The 15,147-nt window shown below is 37.3% G+C and overlaps 1 protein-coding gene across 1 annotated transcript in view; it reads left to right on the forward strand.

Annotated features, from left to right (window-relative positions):
- The first annotated feature begins 1,652 nt into the window (after window positions 1-1,652).
- The window catches only part of DDX60 (DExD/H-box helicase 60), a 45,126-nt gene continuing 31,631 nt past the window's right edge, over window positions 1,653-15,147 (forward strand). The window contains exons 1-11 of the mRNA XM_053459924.1: window positions 1,653-1,725; window positions 3,344-3,465; window positions 5,947-6,016; window positions 7,055-7,244; window positions 8,095-8,433; window positions 9,142-9,258; window positions 10,845-10,973; window positions 12,098-12,256; window positions 13,316-13,466; window positions 13,984-14,136; window positions 14,395-14,497. Of these exons, the coding sequence (XP_053315899.1) occupies window positions 3,366-3,465; window positions 5,947-6,016; window positions 7,055-7,244; window positions 8,095-8,433; window positions 9,142-9,258; window positions 10,845-10,973; window positions 12,098-12,256; window positions 13,316-13,466; window positions 13,984-14,136; window positions 14,395-14,497 (1,511 nt within the window). The 5' untranslated portion in view covers window positions 1,653-1,725; window positions 3,344-3,365. The remainder of the gene's footprint in view (window positions 1,726-3,343; window positions 3,466-5,946; window positions 6,017-7,054; window positions 7,245-8,094; window positions 8,434-9,141; window positions 9,259-10,844; window positions 10,974-12,097; window positions 12,257-13,315; window positions 13,467-13,983; window positions 14,137-14,394; window positions 14,498-15,147) is intronic.

A 15,147-nucleotide genomic window follows, 5' to 3' on the forward strand; every position in this document is an offset into this window, starting at 1 on the left:
CATATGCCAGTGCGTCTTTGAGTAGATAAGACAAGCCCAGTCTTTACTGCAAGAGCTAGTTAGTTGCATTAAGGTCTTAAGCAGAGGATGTGAGTGGGGGGCACTATATACAGCAATATAAATCCTTGGTTGATTTTGTTATAACCTGCCCCATTGCCAATGGCTTGAGGAAATAGGGTGGCAATCATCACACACTGCCTGGTGATCATGCAGACCCCTGATTTGTTTCCCTTATTTATTTTTGTATTAACTCTAAAGTGGGGAGGCTTGCAAGTCACCAGACAACCTACAACCCTCAATGAATTTCCAAGTTGTCTCATTAATTAACATGTATGTGAGTTGTAAGTGCTTATTTGCTGACAGCTCTAATTTTTTGCCAACTGATAAGCACTACACACTTTGTAGTGAATAGTTTACTTTAATGCAAAACCATTTCCCCTGCCCCATGTTTTTTTTATGCAATCGATTTACAGTGCTAATATTATTATTATTATTATTATTATTATTATTATTATTGTCAAAGATCAAATCCACTACTTAGAGCACAGGGAGTGTGCATGGATCTTCAAGTCTTATAATAAGCTATTTGTTTTAAGATTAGACCTAAAATAATACACCAACTTATTACATCTGTCTTGGTAATCAGATCAGTATAAATTAATAAATCCAATGAAATATCTGTAAAATTAGTTATTATACTAACTTTATACGTACAGTGCTTGTTTTTTTTTTTAACTTTTACCTATAAAATACAATTATTTACATTACCTGTCTGAAAATGTAACAAAAGGTAGAAAATTAAGCTTTTCTGATGAGTTTCAGGAATTGGTCTTGCAAAAATTGCATAAGTTATAAAAACTTTATAAGAAGTAAATGATTATTTACTTATTTATTATTACATCATTACATTCAAAGCATAATCGAAAAATCTTTGTTAATTACAGTACTAAACTAAAAACATTTGGAACTTACCAGCCTCCTTACATAAGGTAATCAGGAAAACAGGGCTACAAAGTCCTTCTTCTTGATCAGTGTTTGATCAGCAGATCAGCAAAAGTGAGAAAAATTAAAACGATTAAATAAAAAATATTTGATATGACCCCAATTATATTACCATGCTATCACAAGAGGCATCCTCTATCAAGAGAGGTCCCTTTGGACTACCCCATGAGGATCTCTACTTGTGTTGCAAAGGTGGGTATTAAAAAAGTATTAAAACATAATATAGAATATTGCAAGGCAGCATTTTGACCCATTAATCTCCTCCAAAACATAAAAAGCTATACATTTTGATTATTATAGTACTTTGAGGTTTTGCTGACTATAAATTGGGGCTTTTTTTGACAAACAGTCAAAACTAAAATTTCAAAAGGTGTTTAGAAAATACTTTTTTAATTTACTAAATATTTATGATTTTGAAACAAGGTCCTTTATGTCCTAAGAAGAAAAGCAATATAGATTTTGCAAGGGTATTGTAAATGAGAAAAAGGAAAATCACTATTGCTCAGATGATAAAAAAAAACATGTTAACCTTAAGGAGTTAATGAAAACGAAACTAGCTTGAGCCAAGAAGAAACGAAACTGAATGTGCAATACAGTGCAGCCCCATTGTACATATACATTCCCACCAGCTGCACAGTACACATTTCCCACTGGAAAGGAAGAGGAAAGCACAGCGTAGACAAAACACTGCTCCGATTTCCTGCTTACACTGTACTGTAACCAGTAAGTAACAGAATAAACCTTTACCAATGCATTTATAACTAATGTATGCATATATGGACAGTACTGATAGCTCTTTGTTTCAATAATATTTTGTAAGAACAGGTTTCATAACTTTCATTCATAGTCAGGCCAGCTTGTGAATGCAAATAGACAAACAGTGACAATATGTGGCCATATAATTTTAGGAAAATAAAAATCATTGTTAAAGTGCATATTTTGTATAAGTTGTTATACTTTCGGAGATGAATTTACAGTACAGATCTCTATACATTGTTATTTTAAGTATTAGTATAGGTAACTTTAACCCCTTCAAGACAGACATGTACATGTACGGGCTGCTTTTAAATACCTGCAATCGCTGCGTGAATCGTTATCACAGCAATCGGCGGCTTTGCGGCATCCACGGAAGCCTCACAAGTGTGGCTAGCCATGGATATTGGGAAGAAAGCCCTCCCTCCCAAAAAATGGGGCAACTGTCCAAAACAGATCTTAGCAATCGATTCCTACACGTAATCGGTGTTGCTGAAATCCCTCGATATCGAGGCATTCAACAACACAACCCCCCTACACTGATCGCCTTACGATTGCTCCGAAGAGCAACCACAAGCGCCATCAGTGAATGACATTGCTGCCACTCACAAGATGGCGAAGCCAACTGACACATCAGGGTCTATGTAGACCAACAATGACAACATCCCCACAAACGTAATGTATGTGGTGCATATTAAGAAATGATGATTTTTTTTTAAATGTATCTACTAACCTCTTCAATTGTATCTGCAAATATCTTATAATTTAATCACAACCCAGTGTATCAACAAAAAAGTTGCATTCAATTAGCATAGGTCACTACCGCAGCTGGAGCTCATTATAGCTATTGGGTATAGCTAGTAGTAGTACTTTTTATGTTTGATGCTTGCTTTCATGTCTGTTCGCCGTAGTTTTATTAGAATATTTATTTTGTAACTAATTAAATATATTCATCGATAAAGTGATGTGTTAAAACATAATGGTTAGATAAGAAGCCATCCTATTAAAGAGTCTGTGAATGCGGTGTAGTAATAGTCTATGTTATTCAGAATTTTAGTAGCATATCATTTGGCAGAGGGGGAGAATTGTGGTATTTTTGTGCTATGGTCCATGTGCTGGCATTGCAAGGGTTACAATCTATAGTTTTTCTCTGTCTGTTTGCACATATACAGGCTGGTAATTCCACATTTCTGAGGTGTGTAGAAGTATTTTAGATGTTTCGTGTGAATTCTAGACAAAGTTTTTTTTTATCCTCCGGAAGGTATATGCGCATTAACGTTTAAGTTGCACTAACATTCTGCTCGCTTATTACAAACAGATGTTTATGGGCAGCAATCCAGAATGGAGTATAGTCAGGGAGGAACCATGCGTTTCAACTACTTTTATTTATATTTTAACACTAACGTTGCCACCTTATTTATAAAACAATGGAAAAATCAGAATACTAATCTTTATATACTAATACAATGGACTAAGAAATAAATGACAAGACAATTCCAAGCAATAATAGCTTCCTCTACTGACATTGTAACTGCACATTTAACTCTTTTTCAAAACCTACAACTATGTGTTCTGTCCTGGAATTCAGAGGGCTTGATCTTGACGGAGACATGGCCAGCAGTACGTGTTTGACGGATCCCGAAGTTTTGGAGGAAGCATCTGAGGCGGACTCCGATGACAGCAGTGAAGCAATATCCCTCCATATACCAGGTAATACATATATTATTTATACACTAATATTTTATGGCTTAAGCTTTAAGCTATGCCTGCAATTAGTGTAAGCAAAACACCTTTTTTAGCACTCATGATGACTGCCCGTAAGTGTCGATCACACAGTTTGCCAGTCACTATGAGAAAGTGCTAAAATCTTTTTTGTTTTGGCGGTTCCTCCCGACTGTCTTCTTTAACCTACAAGACTTACAGCCTTACACACTGTACAGAGGTACTTTTTAGCCAAATTAGTTTTAACTTTATAAGACCTGCTTTCAAAATGATATTTGGAAGAGACTGAAGGAAGTACCCACTGTCCACCAAAAGATGGAGGCCTAGGTGAGATCCATGTTGACATATGAAGAATATGAATTATTTAATTCACATGGCAGAGATAATGTATATCATATTGTTAATTGACAGAGACTTTCTAGAGATAATTTTGTTGCTTTACCTCATGTAAGCTTGTTTAAGCAAGGCCCCCAGGGTAGTGAATTGAGGAAAAACAACACTCCCCGCCATGAAGTCACATATCGCTGTCTCTAGTACATATTGAGTTCCCATACACCGGGACTATTGTTGGCCCGCTGACGTCAGTGGGCAGTCCTGGCCACGTCCCGCAAGGGAAGGTTCCTGGTAGCCAGAGCCTAGAAGATACCAGGTTTGCCAATCACTCACCAGATACTGCCACCACTCACTTGTAAAATATTGCTCTAATTCATTCTTGCTCACATAAGACTACTAAAATACTAATTCTTTCCCTTGTGATATCCCATCTGGATTACTGTGCTTCACATCTCCTACCTTACACTGCTCCAATCTATCCTGAACACCTCTGCCAGTCATTATTCTCCACCCATTGCCCTACTGTGCTCTCCATACCAAAATTAAATTTGAACTTCTTTTGAGTAAATATAATAATTTAAAAAAAAAAAGTCTCTAATAAGTGGCTGTCAAGTCCTTTAATTCCCGGTATATTGTACTCCAGAAAGGTGTTTTTTCTACCCATAAACCCAAACTACAATCTCTTTTCCACATCTCTGTCTTAAACCCTGATTCACCAGGCATTAAGGTACAAGTGATCATGTTGTCTACTATATGAGTTTACTGGCCAGACTCTTTCCAACTTACTTCAAAGTAAGAATCAAAAGAGAATGGTCGCACATAAGGAGCTCTGCGCTGATGAATATGGAAGAAAATGATAAAGGTTTGCACCTGAAAGGTTTAGTCTTCACATACACTATACTCCAAAAATTATGTGGACATCCCTCCTAATTATTAAGTTGAGATGTTTCAGCCACACCCATTGCTAAAAGGTGTATAAAATCAAGCATATAGACATCTCCATATACAAAAATTGGAAGAAGGTACTGAAAAGTGACCTAATATGTGGCACTGTCTTAAGATACCACCTCTGGCACAAGTCAGTTTGAGCCATTTTTGCCCTACTAGGTCTGTAAGTGCTATTAATGTGAAGTGCATGCATCTAGGCGTAACAGCATCTCAGCCGGAAGAGGTAGACCACGCGTACTCACAGATTGGGGCTGCCAAGAACTGAAACATATAGCGTGTACAAATCTGATGGATGAATCTGGTTATAAAACCAGAATGCATAGTGCCTGCTGTAAAGTTTGGTGGAGGAGTGACAATTTCAGGGTTTGGGCCCCAGTTTGAGGAAGGCACTTTCCTATTCCAGCATGACTGTACCCCTGTTCACAAAGCAAAATAAATGGTTTGATGATTTGCTGAGGAGGAACTCGAGTGGCCTGCACAGATATCTGACCTTACACTCCTTAAACTACTATGTGGTGAATTGGAACGAGTCAGGTCTTCTTGTCCAACATTGGTGCTCTTTTGGCTGAATGGCCACAGACACACTCCAAAATCTTGTGGGGGAGTAAAGGCTGTTATAGCTGCAAAGGGGGAGGGGTAGCAAAATTCCCATTAATGTAGATGAATGTTTTGGAATGACATGTCCATTACTCTCATACAGGTGTGATGGTCGGCTGTCCACATACTTCTGGTCATAAAGTATCTTTACTTTACTCTACAGAAAGATACAAATAAACAGTAGCGGTGAAGCTGGGGAGTCGGGGGCAACTGTGTGATATTGCAGATAGTAATATGAAAAGTGATATGCTTAGCTACTCTGTGGGAGTGTGTGCCTTAGATTCCAAGTGTCCATCTACTAGCAATGCCAATATTTTCTAGGGATTTCTAACGTTGTCCCTGTATAATTTAATATAGTTACATCAAAGGAGGTGGATGACATAAAAACAGTTTTACACAAAACCTTCCCTGTATGCAGGTTTTTTTTATTTTAGACTGAATTGTCATAATTCCTGAAACCTTGTTTTCTTTAAAGTCTATCTGTTATAATTAGTATTATTTCTATTTCAGTAGATTCAGAATCTGACTATTGACATGTAATACATGAGAATAGAATTATATTTTTTTCATCACTTTTACATTTTTTTTTAGGACTAAAGAAATATGCTTCGTTTCTTAGAGACATGTCCATATATCTGATGAATACGTTTTCCAGAACCATGTGAGTATTTACAAAATCAATGAAATGTTAAATGTAAGAATAGCCAGACCACATAGAACGAGGGGACGTGCAGCTCAGTAGTTGCTGTTTCTCCCTACTGAAAGTACTCCATTTTATTTAAAATAATGCACATTAAAGTACTCATGGCTTTAATATGCATTCTGTTTTGGTGAGGCTGTCCCTTTAAGCAGTTGCTCAGGGTTCCAAATAGGTTAAGGAATGCATGCAGGCTACAGTATCCATTTTTTTGTCCTGACATTACTTGAATGCATATGGTCCATATGGGAAATTGAATTCAAAAGAGTACTATGACAAAAAAAACTATAATCAAGAATGTATCTTTTTCAGATGTCCTTAAGAGTGTATCATGTATGTTACTACTATACTTTTTGATTAGGTTTTTTTTACATTCTAGTTATATACTGCAGCTATTGAGAAGTCCCCATTAAATAAAAACGGCGTTGGGACCTCAGGTTTTTCAACAGAGCTTAATATTACCTAATACCTAGTTTTCTAGTAGCAATTGTCATTTAGACATAATATTAATCCATGAAATAATTGAATGTTGCCTTCTCAGTGGAGTACATACAGAGGTTGTGGTTGTAGGTGCAATGTCAGCTTGTAAGATGGACCCTCTCTAGAGGTGCTGTGTAAATTGTTGGCACTATATAAGCCATAAAATAATAATAATAATAATAATAATAATAATAAAAAAAAATAACTGGGCCAAGTCACAGTGAAACTTGACTTTACTGCACTCTTTGGTGTTGAAGGAGAAGGAGATACGTTACTGGGTTTTAACTAATGATGCTATTGATTGTTCAGAGGTATGAGGCCATCATTGACAGATAAAACAGCTCACAAAGAAGAAAGAAAATAATGCAGATTGTCTGCTTCCCTAAACAGCACCCATTCAAAATCCTGGGGAATATGTTGCTAGGAGTGAGACTTCCTTAAAAGGTTCATCGGTTGTACCGACCTAAACCAAATACATTCAGAGTACTTGACCAATAAATGTTTTTTCTTCCTTTCCTGCAGTTTTGCAAGCCTTCTTAATGATTACGTAGAGTCGGAGTTCTTTGTGATTGATGGTGATTCTTTGCTAATTACCTGCATTAAAGACAAATCCTTAAAGAAGGGACAGAGCTTGCACTTCTTTTTCTTGGTAGAGCGTTTTTTACTCAATCTGAGTAACAAGGGGGCCAGATATGTGGTTGTTTTTTTCGAGGTGAGTACATTTATTATGAAACCAAATGTTATCTATGTAATGGCTCAAGGGCACCTTAGGCCAGATTACATTCCAGGTGACAATGAACAGAAAGGCATGCAAACTCTCGTTCTGCTTTACGTAGAGTTGCCTTCTAATAACAGTGAAGTATTTAAACATTTGATTTTTGTTAAAAGAGGGTGTGGTATAACCAGAGGCACCTTTACATTTTTCCCATAGCCACATTGAGTGCATTACTAATAGTATATTCAGGGCAGAGGTGGGCAAGGGAGCAATTACATTGGCTGGTCTGATACATTTTGGCAAATTATATCAAGCTTTTCTGGGTATCGACAGTAAGAATTTCCCTCATGACTGGATCACTTTCCTTTAATAGGTTTTCTGCTTATGTAAATATGGTTGCAACAAGAATAGATTGTGCACACAAACATGTTCTGTTTAGGCTGTGTGTGCATGTAGATAATAACATGAACAGATGGTAGTAGGCAGGCAACTTGTTTTGATCCAGGAAGGCTACAATGTTTCGAAGAAGTTTAAAAAACTTTTAGGACTTTTGAAGTTCATTATTCTTATCATTCTTGAAAATGTTTGTAAACAGTAAAGGTTCTAGCTTGGAAGAACCACCACACTGCTGAACACTTCATCTCCTGCCTTTGACATTTCATTTAACATTATACCCTCTTCAAGTGTGGCAAGGGAAAGGAATTTAGGTACTATATATAAATGTATATGTTATTGTCCCACCATGTCCCTTTACCTTTGCTTGTAGCATCGACATGTTTTTTTTTTAGGCCACATACACTTCAAAATGATTATTGCTCCAGAAATTGTGCTTTTACTCTATCCGCAGGACATGGAATATTTATACTTAGGACAACCTGATCTCATTTTGTTACGTACACAACTGAGGCTGCACTTAGCAAAAAATCTGGGTACAGATGTCTATATTTTCACGAGCTTCTTATCAAGGGAATGGAAAGAGTTTCTGCAGCAAAAATGTCCTTATTTTTTAATGGTTTCTGATGAAGGAATGAGTCTTCTTCAAACATACTTCTTAAATCTGCTGATACTTGATGCTCTAGGAAACAAAACTAATATCGTACTCACTGCTGGACAGGAAAATGATCACCTGAGAGTTTATGGATACCATGTTAGTTCCAGATTCCATCATCAGCGATACGTGCAGAAGGTAAACCATGACATGTTTTACTGTCATAGTCTGTGACGGTTTCATGGATGATAAATGAAAAAAACACTAGAATGCTTGTAATTTTGTTACATAGGCACCAAAATTACAAAATGAGTCAGGGGAAATAATAACAATGTAACAGTTTTGTAATAATGATTGCTGCAACATGAGATACATTTGTATAGTAGTCATTAACCAGACATGGTTTAGAAGGATCAAACATAGATACCAGTTGGCTCTTGATATAGATACTGTAGGTACCTGCTATGTACTAAAAAATGAAATTAGAGAACTATTTTGTACATCAAGCGGTTAATCTGATGCATTGCATGTGATGGCTATTTCTTTACAGCAGATAAAACAGCTGTGATATATCACAGTGCATCCACCTTCTTCCAAAGGTTTACCAAGAATGTGAGGATTTACATTCAGTTTTATGTGTCTCTATGATGGCAGTATTACATCTACTGACATATAATTGTGGACTGCCCTGACCACTGTACCAGCAGAAGTGGAGTCAGAGGTACCTTTAAAATGATATAAGTAAGAGAGAGAACAAACAAGAGGCCTTGGCAACCACAAGGATTGCAATGATATTTTTTCTCCAGAATGGACACAATTATAGAGTAATCAATTATATACCAACAATGTTAAACTGTGGTGTTATCATTGGAAATAATATTTTATTTTCTTGGTGTATTGTCATAGAACTTAGAAAAAGTTACGTCAACTGCTGAAGGGCTACGTCACCGTGCACAAATCTGTGGTAGACAAGCTTCACCATCACTCTTTAACCAAGTAAAGCAAGAGAAACTGTATGCGAAGGTACACAAATCTCAATACCTTTCACTTTAATACATTTAACTCTAGGAAAATCTTGAAAATGCTACTGGAGTATAAACACAGAGTTGGATGAAGTAAGGCTACTATCAAACCAACTATTTTGTTCACCCTAAATTCTTTCACTGTAATAATTCAATAGTCAAAACTCAAATATGACAATCCACTTCATAAAGCCCTTACAACATACCCACATGTTCATCAGTTGTTATTGGCAACTGAGAGTTAATTCGTGAATTCATCGCTTCTCCCTCTTTTCATGTCACACTATCACTGGTGCACTCAGAGAGATCTTAGAAACCGACACCTATTGAAAGATATCCCCTTTCCCCATAGGCAAAATATTGATTTACACTGAAAGATGCCTACTGGAAAGAAAAGAGTAGAGAGAACTTATTAAAATAACAATATTTTTTTTCTATATTGTGACAGTATGCTGATGACACCCAGATCTATCTATCCTCCCCTGATCTCTCTCCCTCTGTCTTAGATTGTGTAACTAACTGCCTTGCATCTGTCTCTACTTGGATGTCTGCACGTTTCTTGAAACTTAACCTCTCCAAAACAGAACTTCTCATCTTCCCTCCCTCCAATGCTAAGATTCTCCCCTCAATCTCCCTCATTGTTAATGGCGCTATCATCTCCCCGTCTCCTCATGCCCGCTGTCTTGGTGTCACCCTTGACTCCAACTTTTCGTTCACCCCCCACATTCAGTCTGTCTCTAAAAACTGTTGTCTCCATCTTAAAAACACTGCCTGCATCCGTCACTTCCTAACACAGCAGGCCACTAAGGCTCTTGTCAATGCCCTAATTATCTCCCGTCTTGATTACTGGAACTCTGTTTTAGCTGGTCTCCCTCTTAACCATCTCACCTCTCTACAATCCATCATGAATGCTGCTGCCAGACTCATCTTCCTCTCCCATCGCTTTACTAACGTCTCTCCCCTCTGTCAGTCTCTTCACTGGCTGCCCGTGCACTTCAGGATTCATTTCAAAATCCTCACTCTTACCTTCACAGCGGTTCCCCTCCCTACATCTCCTTTCTCATCTCTAAATAATACTCCTAACCAGTCTTTGGCACGTTTACCTTTTACCTATTGTTAAATACACCCTAAATCCCTCTAGATTGTAATCGTTTGAGCAGGGCCCTCCTCACCTGTTGTCTCTGAAAGTTACAGACTACTTGTTACCCATTGTACAGCGCTATGGAATTTGATGGCTATATAAAACAATAAATAATAATAATAAGGAGAGTAGTCATAAACCTATTTATTGAATTCATGAAGCCAGGGTTCAATATACCTCAAAAAAACTTTAAGGAACAAAGGTTAGAATTTGCAATTGAAAAAGCTTTGTAGATTGGGCATAGACTGATAGTGAGTTAAGCATAACTCAAGTGTGTGTGTGTGGAGGGGCATTCTTGAAAGGGGTTGATTAAAAAGAGGCAGAGCATGGGAAGGAGTGGGCAGAGCATAGGGACGAGTAGAGAGTAAGTTAAACTTAAGTCAGTAAGTCTTGCTATACAGCGTTTCATTGGCTGAACTTTATTTTTGCTGACATATTTGTTACAGGTGATGAAATGCATTTCTCACTTGTCTAATTCTTTGACTAAAAGATTAGACATAAGGATCATTATCACTGCTGTTTCATGCTCCTTAATACTGCCTATGTGCACTGAGAATCAAGACAGTCTTTTACAGGTATGTGTTTAAAATCTTACATTGCTTAAGAATCACTGTCTTGCTGACCTGAATAGAATAAGCCTTGAAATATTTTCCTAAATCCCTGTTAAATTTTAATGGTGGGAATATTCCTGAGAATAATGTTTTGATGCATGACACACTGAGAGATATGGTAAAATGGTAAATTTAGTGCAACATATCTTTTGCCTAATCAATTGACCTAGTGGGATGATAGCGTGTTCTGGTAGTCTGACTTACAATAAACTAACTATAATCAGTTTGGGTAAGGTTGACGCTACATGTAAATCCTACAGACTAGCTAAGGATTTTATAGCCTACTTTTGTTTTCAGAATGGTTGCTGAATATATATAATCTCCTCTATCTAGGGATGCAAAAATAACAATATTAATAACTACATTTACGGTATTTGACAGCAAACTTGCTCTCATATAATAACAAACAAACCAAATCCATATATAAATTGCCTAAACCATATGCACAGTGGGGTAACTACATGGGTCACAGCCGTTGTCACTGCGACGTCTCTCTAGACGTGAACATGTATATCTATGTTGAAGTATATGTGAGCATGGATGTGTATGTGAGCATGGATGTGTATGCTTAAGTGTATGTGAGCATGGATGTGGATGTGTATGCGTAAGTGTGTGTGTAAGCATACATGTATATGTGTAAGTGTTTGTGTGTGAGCATGTATGTGTAAGTGGTGTGAGACAAGCTGGAGCAAAGATGGCAAAGGCAGGCTGTTTGGAGGCACTGCTAAGCTGCTTGGGGCAAAGGAGCTAATCACAAGCTGGTCTGGGGCAAAGGTGGCACTGTAGGACATGTACCTTGGTGAAGTTGGAAGGCTCTGGGGAAACTTTTGCACCGGGGCCCTGTGGTTTTTAGTTAAGCCCCGCATATGCATCGAAGATTAAGATTGACTTAAATATGTAACTGTTTTCTTTATGAGGTGTGGATATAATGTGAGACAATGTTACTCCATGTAAAGCAGTAAAACTAGGCTAAGTTTTGTGCCCCATGTTGAACAAAAGGGAAGACTTCGTTTTTGTGTTTTCAAATTTCTGTGGTTCTTTTTCTATGCAAAGGACAATTTAATAATTAACTTTCTTTAAATCAACAGGATAAGAAAAGTACACTGACATTGGATGAAGTGGCTGACCTTTGTAAAATGTACTGTCTCACAACAGCTATTGTGCTTAGAGTACCCCTCTCTCAAAGAGCAAAGATTAGGAGTCTAAATGCAGACTGGAACAAACATGCATTATTATTTATTAACATGGTAATTATGATCACTATTAATATTATCATTATATCACAAGCTACTCTAGAACACATATGCAAGTACGTAACTGTAATGATATAATGGTTTACGGTGACCTACAATGATAAACTGATATGAAAAGGTTCCTTATTAATGAGCCGTATACCAGGACCAATAGTGTGTATAGAAACAGTGAAAGCATTTTTAAATTAAATTGTAATTTATGTATAAATAAAGTAGAGGTGACAAAGTCACATAAAAAGCAAGTATAGTCCTGTCCCCAGTCACACCCTTAACCACAACCGCTTAAACAACAGCGTCCCTCTTTAGCCATTTGAAATTATGGTATTATATCATAGGCTGATCCTCTCCTTGAAGCAAACAAACTGTACTATGTTTCACACCCTTATTTGGTGCTGGTTTTCACTTCCGGTTTAGTTTGGCTCGATCGTCTCAACTCCTCAGATGCCAAACTGAACCATTTTTTCCATCAAAGCCTGACTCCAGTGCCATGTCTTTAACATGTCTTGAACCCCTGTGGCAACCAAACAACAGCAGATGCCTCATTCTAGTCTTCTTCTCCACCTCCTCTCCGCAGAAGGAGGTTTAACCTGACAAATCCCCTGCCCATCTCCTGGACTCAGGGCCATACTGGTTCACAAAGATCTATCTGAAGGTGGACAAGAATACATCCAGGTCCCACAATTCATTTTTGAACCCTACAGGCAAAATGATCACTCTAAGATTGTGTTTTTTTCCCCTTCCTCCATGTTAGAAATATAATACATTAAGAACACTAATGTGTTTGCTATGTAATGTTTCCTAAGCACATTTTAGACTTATTATATGACATCAATTTTATCTTTCTACCTCAAATTCAACATTTTCAGCTTGCTTTTGAAAAGTGTTCTGTACTGCATATTCAGGCTGTGTGTGCATGATTATTAAGTGAAATGTTTGGGCATATGCAGAAACATGATCTTTTTAAGATTTGCCTGTATTTCTCATGATTATCAACTGATACTTTTTGGACATATGTTAATGATTTTTATGATGTGCTGTGATTTCCATTTTCAGAAAAAACTGTTTGAAAATATTGTTCTGACAGTGGCAAAAGATGAATCAAAAAAATCCAACTGGAAGATTGATTGGAAAAAGGTTTCTGATTTAACAGATGATCTACTGATGAAAAACATTGCATATTACTATGAAAAAGAAGAAGGTGCAGGTATAATAATATGAAGGAAACAGATCTTTCAAGTAACAGATTGCTTACCTTTTTAGGAAAACTCATTGTCTTGTTTGTTGGCCACACAACCATTCTACTTTTATTACATAGTACCACTAAAAATCATAAAAAGGTTCAGGGGTTCTTATTTGTTGTCATCAGGGTAGTCCTCTGAGGCAGCGGCAGGTCCAGGGGGTGGCAGTCTCTTGGGTGATCAGGTCCCCTGGTGTGCCGCTGTGCAATGGGGCAGTTACAAGGGAGACTCTGATCTTCCAACTGGGCCATTTACATTAAAGAGGCTTGTGTTGTTTGCCTTCAAGACATGGAGCACCAGGATATGATGTCATGAAGTATGGCGGTGCTCCATTGGAGGATGGAGCAAGTGGAGTGAGTGGCTAAGGTGTATTTAATTGCTTGTTGTGGTGATAACTTGCAAGAAAACTGACCATGTGGAACAACAAAACCTTCTTAACACACTTTTCAAACCTTGTAATTTATGTTTAATGTTCAATTTTAGGTCTTCAGTTGGAGTATGGGAGTGACATTGACCAAATTTATAAAGATATTTGGAGTACCACATTGCAATTAGTTCCAGAGCAAAAAAAGTTGGCGTCCTTTCAAATCCGAACCACATCAAAGCATTTCCTGTCAGACGATTCATCAGTGAATGGTAAATAAATGTAAATGTTGCAACTAGTGAATGTGTAGTCTGTCTTTCAGAACATATAAAATAGTTAAGAATATTTTATCTACAAAGCAACATCCAGGAGGCATCATATGCACTAATGTTTTAATTGTATCCTTTGTGAGAAAACAAAGAATTGGGTAAACCACTGGTGTCAGTATTGTTTCTGAATGTTTAACCTATACTTTTAAACAATACACGTTTCTTTTTGTTAATTAACATAATTTTTTTACGGTTCCCAAGTGAAAAGGGAGAAGATACCTACAGCAGGCCTCATACCCATTAGATCGGCCATAATTGAAGATTTTGCTGGAGACATCATGAAGGAGCTACCTTTTTTGAGTAGGTAGGTAAAGAAAAGTGTGTTTTTCTAGCAAGGCTGTACATATCGGAGTAAGCAAGTAATTGTCTATTTTGATATTCTGATTTAAATTAGAATGGATGGTATCCAAGCTAAATTTAAATGAATGACTTGAGCCATTTATATGATAGCACCAACTAGGGTTAGATAAATCCCGGGTGGCTCTTGCCCCTACAGTTTTTCTGTTGGTTAATGATATTTTCTGCTCTCATCGTTTTTTTTTTGATACAACACAGATTTGTCCAGTTCTTGCACCGAGATCCAATCCTAAAGGACATAGTCCTCTGCATGCACACTAATATATGTATACAGTATATACTATAATTCTGCTACACCTGAGATGCAATTATGGATCTACCTATGATAAACGTATCAGGGGATAAGACGAGGAGCACTATATGTTATACAATGGGCCAAAAAGTGAAGACACCGTTAACAATGTATTTTGGAGGTTGAGGGAGCTAAAGCAGCTTGTTTCTTAACTGAGTTTTATTGTTTGTCGGAGATCCTCAAGGGGACAGCAGAAAACATTTTGCCATAAGTCATACAAATGCATGGAAGGCCAGGAAAGGAATATATAGGTCTAAATTGGACGACACAGAGAACAGAGAAAAATGATCTCCCAGAATCTCCCT

Source organism: Spea bombifrons, chromosome 1, assembly GCF_027358695.1.
Source record: "Spea bombifrons isolate aSpeBom1 chromosome 1, aSpeBom1.2.pri, whole genome shotgun sequence".
Classification (NCBI taxonomy): Eukaryota; Metazoa; Chordata; class Amphibia; order Anura; family Pelobatidae; genus Spea; species Spea bombifrons.